This window comes from Phyllopteryx taeniolatus, chromosome 2, assembly GCF_024500385.1.
Source record: "Phyllopteryx taeniolatus isolate TA_2022b chromosome 2, UOR_Ptae_1.2, whole genome shotgun sequence".
Lineage (NCBI taxonomy): Eukaryota > Metazoa > Chordata > Actinopteri > Syngnathiformes > Syngnathidae > Phyllopteryx > Phyllopteryx taeniolatus.
In genome coordinates this window covers 32,584,597-32,598,548 of record NC_084503.1, presented here as the reverse complement: position 1 = coordinate 32,598,548, position 13,952 = coordinate 32,584,597, and the positions used below count along the sequence as shown (strand labels likewise).

Sequence of the window (13,952 nt, the reverse complement as noted above, 5' to 3'; positions counted from 1 at the left end):
AAAGAAGAAAAGATGAGTGTAGTTGTACCTTTGTTCTGAAACACAAATCAACTATTATCATTGAAATGAAATTGCATACCACTGATAAATACCAACATTTTTGTAACATGGTTTTTAATGAGAAAAATAGCACTTTACAGTACTGTGTTCTATAAAAACATACATTCTATTTTACTATGTTATTACTGTAACAGAATTCCTTATTTGCAACAGTTTTTTTCCACGTGTTGAGAGCGTCATTCGATGCTTGCTGGGGAAAGAACAGGATGCCACACTAGAGGTGGAAGCCTACTTTTCACACACATTTTCATATTTACACACTCAAATTTCATGCTTTATCTTTTCACATTAAAAGGGGTTAAAATAAAAGCTAAATGTTATGTTCGAAAAAGTGTCATATGCTTGACTGACTGTTGAAATGACATTATATGACATTGTTTTCAATCGCACTACTTAAAATGACAATTAAGTACTACAAAGGAGTATTCGGGCCACGTTGACAAGGGGAAAAAAAAGGCAAAATGAGTAAGAAAATGTAAAAAAAGAAAGAAAAAAAAAAAAAAACTACCGTACATTTTCTCAACTTTACAAATTGTTTTTTTTTTTTAAATTACAATTCTTTTCACATAGTAGGTTGTGTGTTTTTTTTCCTCTCGCAAAATGCACTTTTTTCCCCCCAGTAACTTTTTCCTAATAAAATGACACAGAAGGGCACCAGTAAAAAACATATCACAACTGTTTTTAATAAGAAAGACGTGAAGTTACAATGTTGTTCTTTCAAATATATCCTTATCTGACCACAACTGTGAATGTTTATCATCATTTTAATTGAGGTATACGGTCATGGCATATGTTCAAGTTTATGTCCATAAATTATAACTTTACACTCAGAAAATAACAACTTTATTTTCATAAAGTTTCCATGGAATTTTAGGCCAATTTCCAAATACGACTACTGAACTATTTAAATTCAGGTTGTCCTTTTGTTTTTTCATATTCTGAAAGTAGAGTTTTCTCTTTTCCCCTCATTAGTAATATTTTTCCTGAAAAGTTCAGAGAGCTTACGATATTGCAGCACAACCCCATGACCTTTATCAACCAATCACCGAGGTGAACTTTAGTGACCTACGTTGTCCTTGCCAACTACGAATGCCACATGTCATATTGGCATGCATGCATACGTTTGACTTATTCCCGCACCCTCTTTAATGTTTAAGCTTGGCGACACGTCAGTGACGAGGCCGGATCGACTGGTTTGGTTCGGGGCTGACGACTCCGGCTTGTCTATCTGCTGGTGAGGGAAGCACACATTCGTTTTGCCTCCTTTCGCGCTAACGTCATGTTCAGAAATTTGCTGCAAAACAAGCCCATGCATGCCTCAACTTATCCGAAGAACAGTGTCATTTCTCAAAGCCAAAGGAGCAATGAAACATAATGGGGGGGGGGGGGGGGGGGGGGAAGAAGCAACTCATTTGTAATCGACTATAATAATATTCATAATATGGTATTCTTAATATAAACGTTTAAGCTTTTTCTTGTTTAAATTAATCAAATGGATAAATAAACAAAAACATAATTTTCATTTAATGCAATAACTATATAACGTAAGTATGTGTGTATGCATGTATTATACATCAAATCGACTATAAATTAGCGATGTTCGAGACCACTTTTTTCAGACTGATTTTTTTGCCTTTTGTATCGGTGGCTGATATCGGTAACCTTCACAAGTACCCGATACCTTGAAATAAGGCCTGTATCGGCCTGATACCGATATCTGCTATCGGTACTCCCCAATCCCTAATATAAATTATATTATATATAGGTAAAAATAACGATAATTATTATATTAAAATAATGTTATGAAAAACTATAATATGAAAACACTTAATCTGAATGGAATAGATTTATTCAATTCAAATAGATCAGTACAGTTAAATACAGTTCAACAATACCCATGTTAAATAATCACATTTTATATTATAATTTTAGCACTAATTGTATGTAATTACTTGAAATTAGTAGACAAACAGATAATCTTTTGTATATATCAGTAGAATTCAATGAATTAAACTAAATTTCCAATTACAAATGTAAAAAAAACTATTATTGTAATTAGTGTAAGTTATTTTACACTAAGTACACTCGTGTATAATGCACACCCATGTACAATAAGCACCCCCAAAGTTGACCACAAAATTCTTGAAAACCCTTCTACCTTTGTATAAGTCATTTTTACAATGCATGATTTTGCTTCTACATATACGATCAAAACATGAAGTAATATCTGTATTTTTTTCAAATCATTATTTTGAACTTAAGCACTTTATTTAAACACGTAATATGTACTTTGTATTTACTTGCTGTTATTTTAAAATTCACAGCCCTACTTTTATTTAGTAAATGAGAAAACACAGTTGTGCTCATATGTTTGATTACCCTGGCAAAATTTGTCAGATGGGTAAAATTCTTTGAAAAAAACATGAAGGGCCAGGCGAAACACATTTAATTTTATTTTAATGGGATTCAAATTAAACTGTCAAGCATTTAAGAAAAGCATTATCATCAAACAAAACATAACCATAAAGAAATTAATGATGGCTGTTGTTCAGTCATTATTTAAACACAAAAAAAAAAGAAAACAACAATATTTCACAAATTCCGCCAGGGTATGTAAATTTATGAGCACAACTGTACATATATGTAGTCATACGTACCCCCGTCATATAAGAATGAACGTGTAGGCTACATCTTTTTCACAACCTCTAGGTGGCGGTGTTATATTGGAATGAAAGTGTACACCTTTCTCATAACCTCTAGGTGGCGGTGGCATGTTGGAATGAAAGTGTACAGCTTTTTCATAACCTCTAGATGGCGGCATACATTTATAAAATGTGACAGTTTTTTTTACACCTATTTATAATGCGCACCATTGACTTTGGACATTTTTTGGGGGGAAAATGCGCATTATACACCAGAAATTATATACACTTATAAATTATTATTAAATTGTACACCCATGATAGACAAAATACACTAAATACAAATGCAATTTTTTTTCTTAAAAGAAGCATTTGTTCAAATGTTTGATGTGCTCTATTAATTTTCTAGTGTTGCAAATTTTCATTTCAGTTGCGCTGTAAAATCTAAAAACAAAATCTTATTTGATTCTCTTATTTATATGTGATTAAATTGAGCGATTAATAGAGTCATCACAATAGTAAAAGCAAAATGTTCCAGAGCTCGACTATAAACACGACGTTAAAGGCCACAAAAAGCGCATCATGTAACAATGTGCAACATTAAAACAAACAGAAGGTAGTCCAGTTATCGCCATTTGCCGAATAACATCCACTCACTACATTGTGTTCAGTGACGTGTGTGCACGCGTGTGCTTTTTGAGCGTGGCCACCATGGCTTTTGTCATCCTGTTGGCGTGGGAGGCTCTTCCTTTCCCATGTTAACACAACCACACACTCGCACTTTGCTTTACCTTGTTATCTTGTGTGCAACGATCAGTCACATCAAATTTTCTGCAGGCCCTCAGGCCTCTTTCACACATAGTCTGCAATACAAAATACATGTTTCTACATATAGTTTCAACTAGTGTGTTCGCACAATGTGCAGGTTGCAAAACATCATTGATCAACATCATTTTATAATGCCAGTACCATCTTTTTCCCTATATTGCTAATAGTACAGCTTTTCTACAGCTAAAAGAGAAAGCTTCCACATCTTAAATAAAAAACGTTTCTCCACTACTTCTTACAATCAAATTACATTATTCGTGTGCGCCTTTGAAGTTCATTCATTGATTAATTTTCCGTACCGCTTATCCTCACTAGGGTTGCGAGCGTGCTGGAGCCTATCCCAGCTGCCTCTGGGCGAGAGGTGGGGTACACCCTGAACTGGTCGGCAGCCAATCGCAGGGCACATAGAAACAAACAACCATTCGCACTCACATTTACACCTACCATTGGAGTTCAGTTTTCTCTTTCGAAAACTACGAACATAACATGAAATTGAACTCCAAAAATGCATAACTTGAATCTGGTAGACAATATGAAAAAACAAAAATCTTCAAGTGTTGACTCTTAAATTAAACCCATTTACTCAAAAACCAAAAAAACCCCACCCTTGAAAGTTTCATTACATTTGTATAAACACAACTAAAATAAACTATAAAAAGGAATCGAGGTGGACAGCCGGTTAGAAGAACGCCAAGCTTGTTTTGTTCAGCGTGCCACAGTCAAAGTAGTCACTGGAGCTGTGCTGTAAGATGAACAGCGTCTCGTGGGCGTCTGCAGAAACAAACAGTCACTTTTCCACAGAACCAATTCAAAGGTCACAGAGTGGCTAGCGATTTGAATAAAATATGATTCACCTTGTGTTCATAAAACAATGTGACATAATTGTTTTTTTCCTCACACCCGATGACGTTTATGCATTGATTTTGGTCAAGACAATCCTGTACAACCAAACTCCAACATGTTCCTATTTCTGAACGGAATACTCCCACCGTAACACACAGTGTTACAGATGAGGCCGATGACACCGCAATCAGAGCAGTCATTGAATCAGTCCTGTGTTCACCCATCGCAGTCTGTTAGGACTGCTGAAAGGATTATGACCCTTCCCACTCTTGAGAACTAAGACAAGGGCAGGCCAAATTCTCTTGGACCCTCCACATCTTGGTCAGCACCTCTTCCAGCTCCTTCCCTCAAGTAGGCGCTATCGATCAATGCAAACTAAAACCAGAAGACATTCCAACAGCTGCTTTCCCCTGTGGTCTACTGTGCGCGCAGCCCCTTAAGGAGACTCACGCAGTGTTGCCTACTTAATGACTTTATATTCCATCAAAGCTAAGTGACAAATCTAGTGTACATGAAAAATAAAGAAGGTGCATCCATGGGGAAACAGCACAACCTGAGTCTGTGTCCACTCATTCCTGCAATGGAGGGAAAACAAGGAACTAGCCCCGGAGTCCAGTTCTTCCTGACTTCAGCTTTGGTTGGAGCCTCAAGTAGGAATGGATAAAACCTGGACAAACTGCTGGAGTTGCCAAAAATTACTTTAAAAGCTTGAATGAGCGAACTTGAATTTAGGTGTTCAAGCCGTTCATTGGGAAAAGTGTGGTTGTAATTTAATTTCCACTGTATGCGATCATGTCCTTTATAAGAAATGTCAGGCATTGTCTGCTCTAACCTATGACTCTGCAGTGAGTGTACAGCAAATGTAACTGAGCGACATTTGACATCACCAACAGACTTTGTCTTGAATTTGAGACCAAAAAGCCACAAGTGAAAGAGATTTGAGTTGAGGCTGACTTAAGTTTCATTTACGGCTGCGCCACTCTCTCAAATTTACTGGTACAATGCACAAGGAGATGCTTTCCCCTTGTCTCACAACGCCTCAACCGAAAGGAGACCCTCTACAGATGACTTACAGGGGGGGCTCCCTACTACAAAAATACTATGAAACAATACACACCTACAGTTGACAGTTGTTGGTGCAAACCTCAGGACGACTTTTTATACCACTCTAATTAACACTGAGTTGGTAGAAACACAATTAGCAATGGCTCTTATGTAATAGATTTTTTTACCCACTATTTGAAAGCAAAACATTTAAACTAGCTGTGATTTTGTGCTTTGAAACGCATGGGCACATTAGTGTTAGTACTCTGGATTGGTTTAGATCCTACCTGGCAGAGAGCTATAACCCTGGTTAGTATTGAATGCCGCTCTTTTCCACTGTCTTATGGGATTCCACAGGGTTCATTTTTAGGGCTCCTACTTTTCTCTTTATATTTGCTGCCCCTGGGTTCCATCTTGAGAAAGAATAGGATTTCCTACCATTGCTTTCCTGATGACAGTCAGATTTATGTGGCACTATAGACAAAATAGGCCTTCTCCTTAAAATCGCTTTTATTGTGTCTTAAAGACATCCAATCCTGGATGGCCTTGAACTTCTTAAAATGTAATGAAAAACAAACAAACAAACAGAAGCGATGGTGTTTGGTTCCAGTGGCCCTTGTAATTCCTCCTGGTTGACTCAGGCCCCTTGGCACATTTTGCAAAACCAAAATTTCTCAAACTTGGGTTTTAAGTTGGACAGTGATTTGAAAGTGGATTGGAAAATTTGGTATGGCAGTTTAGTCTAGCTTTTTCATTTCAGTCAGTCAAAGATGAAGGCTTTTCTTACACAGCAGCACTTTGAGACAGTAATCCATGCCATTATCACATCTCAGATGGATTACTGTAATGCACTTGACTTTGGAGTCAGCCAGTCCTTCCTTAAACATCTCTACAGTAGGTGGTTCAAATTGCTGCTGTTCGCCTCTTAACTGCAACACGAAAGAGGGAGCACAAAACTCTATTCTGGCCTAACTTCACTGGTTGCCCTTGCACTTTAAAGTTCATTTTAAGATTCTGTTAATTTTAATACAGGAAGTCCTCGATTTACGAACGAGTTCCGTTCCGACGCTGGCGACGTAACACGAATTTCCGCACAAGTCGGATTTCACCGTTAACGTCGAACTTTACGGCGAAATACTTCTGTTATGGGTATTGTCCCACGTGATTGTGACAGCAAGCTCAGTGTGTGTGGGCGTGTGCGTCGATGTGTGAGTGAGACGGCACTGCGCAGGCGTCGTCCGGCGGGACTGTGAAGGAGGAAGGAGTGCATGCCAGTGCGAGTGTGTACAGTAGCAAGTGTAGTGACGGCGACCGGGGAAGAGTAGCGATTAGCGGAGGACCCGTTGACGGGTTGACACTTCGTATAAAGAAAATTAAAATACATTCAAATAAAAAAAATAAGATGCTGTACTTACCATTACTGCTGAGAGTGTGAAAAAGGCAAAGATACTCCCACCGCACAAACACAGACAAGCACTCGGCACTAGCTAAGCAGAAACACTACGGCGCTGGGACAAAATGGCGGACAAGGCACGGGCGTCGTAAAGTCGAAACGTCGTAGGTCGAGTGCGTCGTAACTCGAGGATTTCCTGTATTCTCTTTGTTTTCAAATCTCTAAATCGTCTTGGTCCGCCTTACCTCTCTGAGTTACTCCATTACTATGCTCCTGTACCAACGTCTAAGCAGAAGCTCAGAAGGGACAGAGCTGTTTCTATTGCTGGTCCCAAACTATGGCAGGACCTCCAGTGCACATTAGTCCCTTCACCGTCCATTTTAAAACCCATTTTTATTCCTTGGCTTTTAACACCTCATGAGACTCTGCCCTTGTTTTAGTATCTTATTTGTTTTTATTGTTTTTAACTGTTATCATTTTACTGTATAGTTTTTAATTTTGTTCCGTTTAATTTTCTTATGTTTTATGTTCGCCTTTATTTAGAATATGTCCAGCACTTCGTTTCAGCTGTGGTTGGTTTTAAAGTGATTTATAAATAAAATTGAGTTGAGTTTTAAAAAAATGAGAGCCTTTGTAATTGTAATCGTATTTTAAACCAATTATATTGCTGTTCAGTGGGTGTCAAAACAACCTGTACTAGGAATGCTAATAACAAAGAAATGTGTTTCATTTGACTCACTGGCGCAGTCAGGGGAAGTTGTAACTCTGCTTCCAATGTATCAGATCACTGTTAGGATCGCCCAAATGTTTTCTTTTTCAGCCAGTTACTGGGACAAACTAGCTTTGCTCATACTAGAAGTGTTGATGTTAACATTAGCTGTACGGTGGTGTTTTGCATTAAGTTGCTGTTGTAACTAAGCAGTCTCAATTTTTACATACACATGCTCATCTCTGGCATCCATAGGACTTTCTTTTTTGTATTTTTTAAATTTTTATGTATGTATTTATTTATTTTTCAATTCACTCAATGGCGGCACGGTGGACGACTCGTTAGAGCGTCTGCCTCCTAGATCTGAGGTCCGGGGTTCAATCCCCGGCCCCGCCTGTGTGGAGTTTGCATGTTCTCCCCGTGCCAGCGTGGGTTTTCTCCGGGCACTCCGGTTTCCTCCCACATCCCCAAAACATGCATGCTAGGTTAATTGACAACTCTAAATTGCCCGTAGGTGTGAATGTGAGTGTGAATGATTGTTTGTTTGTATGTGCCCTGCGATTGGCTGGCATCCAGTTCAGGTTGTACCCCGCCTCCTGCCCGATGATAGCTGGGATAGGCTCCGGCACTCCCGCGACCCTTGTGAGGATAAGCGGCTCAGAAAATGAATGGATTTAATTCACTCAATAACAACAGTAGTAACAACTGGGAGCAGCTCAATGGAGAGTGAATCTTCACTTTGCTGCAATGAAGGTATTTTCTAACACCTAAAATGCACAGGGACTACACTGTGAAAATGAATTTGGGTTTTTTTGTTACCTCAACTCATTTTTCTGAATCAGTCCAACTAAAAGTACCTAAATCATTGGGTCAACTTGAAATATTCAGTTCTAATATTGTCAACTCATCAGTTAAATCAGAGCAGACCAGGTAACTCAGATTGCTGAGTTAACTCAATTAAATATGAGTAGCCCCTGCAAAACTCCCCGGGACAACCCACACAAGCCAACATGTCAAGACCTGTCAAGACTGCCCCCTGGAAAGGAGGCCATTTTCTTTTGCAAGGAGGCCCAGACAGAGTATCAGGAGTCGACATAAGGAGGTAAGTCAAGATTTTTGTAAGTTATAAAGGTGTAGTTCGCTATTCTATGCAATGTTAAAATGGTTGCCAGACGAGGTTCCTTAAGCTATTATCCTAAATATTACCCTTGTTAGCTCCCTGTACGTTATATAGCCTGTTAGCTAATTATTTGAATTCAGCAAGGGCAATTTGATATCAAGATTTTCCCACCTATCTAAGGCAAATTTTTGTCTCAAAACAAAACAAAAAAAAAACGGTAAATCCTGGATATGTAAAACAATTATACTTTTCATGTTTTGGAACAATGTCTATTACCGCTCTCTGAAGTATTTGTTTGGCGACATATCTGAATATTTTGAGGTTAGAGAGTTAAATTGTGTGATAATGAATGAGAGTGGATCCCTCGAACTTCTTTAAAGGCTGTGAGGTGTGTCATACATATACATAACACTTTTTAACGCCACACTAAGAAAGGCATATAGACAGCATTTTTCCCTTACGTTAATGTATAGTTCGGTGGTTGTTTATAACCAAATATATAACCAAACAGCTTTTGGTGTCCCATAATGCAACATTTCATGTAGCCTGGAAAGACAATGCATTTTCGGGCAGATGATTGTGTGTAAAACCCTCCCACCGCATACTCAGAAATTCTTGATAATCTAATTTACATCCGGGAATTTCTCCCATACTGTACAGAGTGAAGATCACATACTCAATTTGACATCATACTTAGTATCAATAGTATGTTGGCATGATATTCCCAACACAGCCATCGAGGGGAAATACATTCCCTTTGGGTGGCTGTAAAAAGGACTTACAGCCCATCATGGCTGCCATTAAAAGACTACAAAACCCATCGTCAACAGGTCAGTCAGGGAAAAGGTTGCTGTCCAGCTAAAGCAGATGAGCGGATTGGTCTGGTGAGAAAGGCGTTTGTCAACAACAGCAGTGCAGGCAGCAGCAGAGAAAGAGACAGAGAAGTGAGCGTGTTTAGTTTTTTCCTCTGTCGATATGAGGGTCAAAGGTCAGAGGATGCTTTAATGCTGTGTAAACCCCTTTGCGACAAACCGTTTGTAAAAACAGGCTGTACAAATAGGGGCCTTGCCTTAATTTGCAGATAATTAGTGGACTAGAATCTTTCAATGCGGATACCTGATTCTTGTGTTTTCACCTTCTGTCTTCAGGCTTCTGATCCGCAGAAGGAAATAGCAAGAGGGGTCGATCGTGGCCTACTCTTCATGACCGGAGAAGCTGAGGATGGCAACATGCTCACAGACATTCTGGATGTTACAGTGATACTGGAGGACAAAATCATCATCCGTCAGCTAAAAAGTGTTAAAAATGCCTTTGCTGTCCTCATTGGCCTCTTGGATAGTCTCAACATTGACTATCGAAAGCATACATGGAAGTGTAAAGAACTAGAAATCCTTGGCGCTCTTAACTCAAAATTTTAAGGCAGCCAGGTTACTTGTTTTTTTTAAGTTGAGCCAACAAATCCGTGTTTACAGTGTAGCTGACTATCACAAACCACTTTGCCATGTTCCCAATAGTTTCTGGCACAAATGTTGACACTGGCACAGCAGTTTTAGGAAATGAGGAGCCACAATGGAAAAGAAAAAAAGAAGGGAATATCTGAGGAGAGTTTCCACTTTGGGAGGCTCTGTAATGATGTCTTTTGCAACATCGGACGTTGAGTCCAAAGCCAGCAACCTCACGCTCTTTGGAGAAAAAGACGCACAATTACTTGTCTGCATCATTTCTTTGTCCATTGTCTTTCTCAAAATTGTTCAACTCTGTGAATCATCCGTGGGTTTATTGTTTTATAGGTGATTCTTAGGTAGTCACAATCACTCTTTCAGGACTCTTTCACCAGGTTTTTTTTGACAGATTTTTTTGGGGGGTAACATTTTTATGCATTGTATTTATGGTGTTTGCCTGATTTTTGTCTTATTATTATTGTATTTTTGTCCGTTTCCCCTCCATTTTTTCTCTCCACAGGAGGTCTGTTTTCTCTGGTGGCAACGTAACCTGAATTTTAAAAGTCAGAACACGCTGTAGTCTATCACTACCCTTCGCTATCGCAGTTGTAAAGTTATAATTACAATATATATTTGTATGAAAATCCTTTCTAGATCATAATTCTTTAAGAATCCAATGAAAAACAGGAAGTACGGTGGTAACTGTGAGTGCCTTCTCATGCCGTGTGATGCTGCTTGGTGTTCGTAACCTTGAAATGTCGTATACTAAGACCGTCGTTAAAGGAAGGACCCCCTGTATAGCTGGTAAATGCTGGAAAGGAAGAACACTGATGTGAAAGCAGAGAGAGAGAGAGAGAGAGAGGACAAGTTAAAACAAGAAGTCCAGGAATAGATGGCTTATTGCGTTACTAAATTAATACCGGTGTGTGTTGTTTAGTGTTTGGCACTATCGCATGTGGTTCGACTCAATACAGCCAATACAAAATAATTTTTTTTTACCTTAATACATAACTTCCAAAAACTAACGAGGGACACTTTTAATTGGACAGAGACATTAGTTTGAATCAAAATTATTGGGTACTTTGTATGATTAAGTTTCGCAATAGCTGTGTCTAATGTATGCTACAACTCATTAAAAAAAGTAAATTCATTTTATATTACAGTAATTGTTGCCATGTATATAGCAGTATTGCAAATAAAAGTAATACATTGTATTTGTTGCAAGCTTTTTTGTTTTATTTCTGGCTTAATGTAGTCTATTTGATATCAAATGAACTACTTCTGCTAATTTACTGCACCATGTTTTAAAGTTGGTTTGTGTAAATCTGTTGAATAATAATAATAATAATAATCTGTTTTCGTGTTTTTGTACTTAGCAGCAAAAGAGTATCTAACTTGTGCCTTTCAGTATCGTACAAGATATTCAATTGCCTCCTGACAGCTAATTATAACTAGTGGTGATAAGGTTTAATCTTTAATCTTAAAAGTCCTCTTCCCAACAAGACAACAAAAATCATCAGTGCACATCTTCCCATACTCGCTGCATCACATTCACATCACATTCACATTGCTGACATGCTTGATGTTTGCCGACGAGTAACAACAGATGTAACAATTGGTTTAGGCTTTGAAAACAACACAATCATGGTTTGAATTTAGTACGTGCGTGCTCATTGAGGCCTTTCCATCCTGTCTGGAAGGAGAAAGAAGCACTGGCACAATTTTCCCAGCCTCTGCCAAGCATTTGCCTCTGTGAGACCTTCATGCTATGGAAAGATGACACATGACGTCCATTTCCACTTCATTCAAAGAGGAACAGAGCAGCAAATGTCATTGGGCTTTAATTTGATGGAAAAGTTTTTCTTCCATGTTTCCAAAGTTCTTTTAATGCCAGCAAGTCAGGAAGTATTCTGGACGAATCTATTAGTGAATTAAAGAGTTCCACGCACACAGACACAGACACACACATACACAGCAGCAGACATAAATTGCCTAAGTCTTCATTTGTAGACTCAATATATTTTTTCAGGTATTTTTTCTGTACACGTACAGACCTGCACAAATGACTGAAAGCGCTGTAATATGCATCCCTGACCAGTAGTTGGCAATGCCACTTTGTAAAGACAAGCACGTGTACCTCAAATGTTTGTCCTCTCCAAAAGTGTACAGAAGAACCTCAAGCGTCGGACACAATCCCTTTTGTCAAAATGTATTCAGTTTTCTCAAAGGGAACACTGGAAATTTAAATGGCATCTTAAAGGCTCAAACTATCACCACTATCAAACATTGTCACATGAGCATTAAAAAACATTAACCAGTGTAAGATGTAACAAAAAAAAATGGAGTTAAAATTTAATAACAATAGACCACTGATATGTGCTGTAATATTACCGCTTTGAACATACACTATAGCTGTGTGTATGGATTATACTGCCCCCATGTGGGTGGAGTATTTTTAGGGACTTCAGGGGCACATTTTAAATGGAAATTTAGGATGACATCATTGGCGTTCAACTTCAGGGGGTTCCACTGTATTTTGAATGCCCCTTCTTTGGTGTATATGTAGGTTTTGAATGTATTATATATTAGTGATACATTACTTCTGGTCGCTGTAACAGGGCAGTCCATCCATCCATCCATCCATTTTTTCTGAGCCACTTATCCTCCCAAGGGTCGCGGGAGTGCTGGAGCCTATCCCAGCTATCTTCGGGCAGGAGGCGGGTTACACCCTGAACTGGTTGCCAGCCAATCGCAGGGCACATACAAACAAACAACCATCCGCACTCACATTCACACCTACAGGCAATTTTAGGCAATATTTTTCACATATTACCGATGGGTCTGGACCATATCCCCCAAGATAAACTGTAGATAAACACTATACATTATGAGGCACAGGTTGTCAAGTCTATACGAGTCAGTCCCTGTGTGCATTTGTGTCAATACCTTCTGGCTAAGGGAAACCTTCAGTTGTTATTAAGGCTCAAGTGCAGATGGAGGCAGCTGTGCAACCGAGCAGGACACACACATGCAAACACACCTAAACACACAATGGCACCCCACACTCACACATACAGTATGTACCTGCATAGATTTAGATTATGAAATGAAGTCTCATTTTGACAATTAAGACTGCATAACTCATTTTGACAGGAGGGCCAATCGACTCGTGAGTGCATCAATTGTACCCTTGGAATCATTCCAGCGTCACTGCACTTCATTATGTGTGCGTAATGAAGAAGTGTCATGTTTTGGAAAGGCGCAGCAGCGCTTCATTTTGGATGTCTGATGCCGAGAATGTTCCAGATTGGGTGTCTCGGCTGTGCGGCCCTGCTGTGTGATTGGATGCTGAAGTTGTCCGCCCATCTGTGTGTCAGTCTGTCTTCTTACCTCCTGTGTTTCTGTGGGTTTGTGTGGCATACACGCACGCACACACACCACTGTCTGCAACAACAAGGGATGGTTTGGGTTTGCATCAATTGATGCAATTAACTGGTTCATGATCAAAACACAACCCCTCCAGGCGGCATTATTGTGCTGGATATGACAACGGCGTGGAAGCAGGAGTTCAGAACATCAGCACTTTAAAAATATTTCTTTACTATCGACAGCATAGAACTGGTAATAGCCATGAAAACTGAATCACCCCGCTGACTCTATCTCTCTCTGACACACACACACACACACACACGAGCCTGTGCGTCACAGGGACCATCTGCTCGCTAACGAGGGCAGTTTTTCTACACACACTCCATGTTTGTACTCATTCCACTTAGGCTATTCTGTGATAGTATTACTGCCGCCTTTACAGTGGAGCAGTTTATTCATTGCTGTTCACATCAACGTGGCTAAATAATGCTGGACCAAAAAA

General features: G+C 39.1%; 1 protein-coding gene across 3 annotated transcripts in view; it reads right to left on the bottom strand.

The window, feature by feature from the left end:
• The window catches only part of nfatc3a (nuclear factor of activated T cells 3a), a 77,825-nt gene that overhangs the window by 189 nt on the left and 63,684 nt on the right, over positions 1–13,952 (bottom strand). The window contains exon 10 of one of the 3 annotated variants that reach the window (XR_009787430.1): positions 3,494–3,565. The exons of 1 other annotated variant lie outside the window; for it this stretch is intronic. Coding sequence is in view for 1 of the 2 variants with exons in the window: in XM_061765771.1 (XP_061621755.1) it covers positions 4,210–4,301 (92 nt within the window). In the remaining variant the exon portion in view is untranslated. One more of the 3 variants, XM_061765771.1, reaches the window with a different exon arrangement.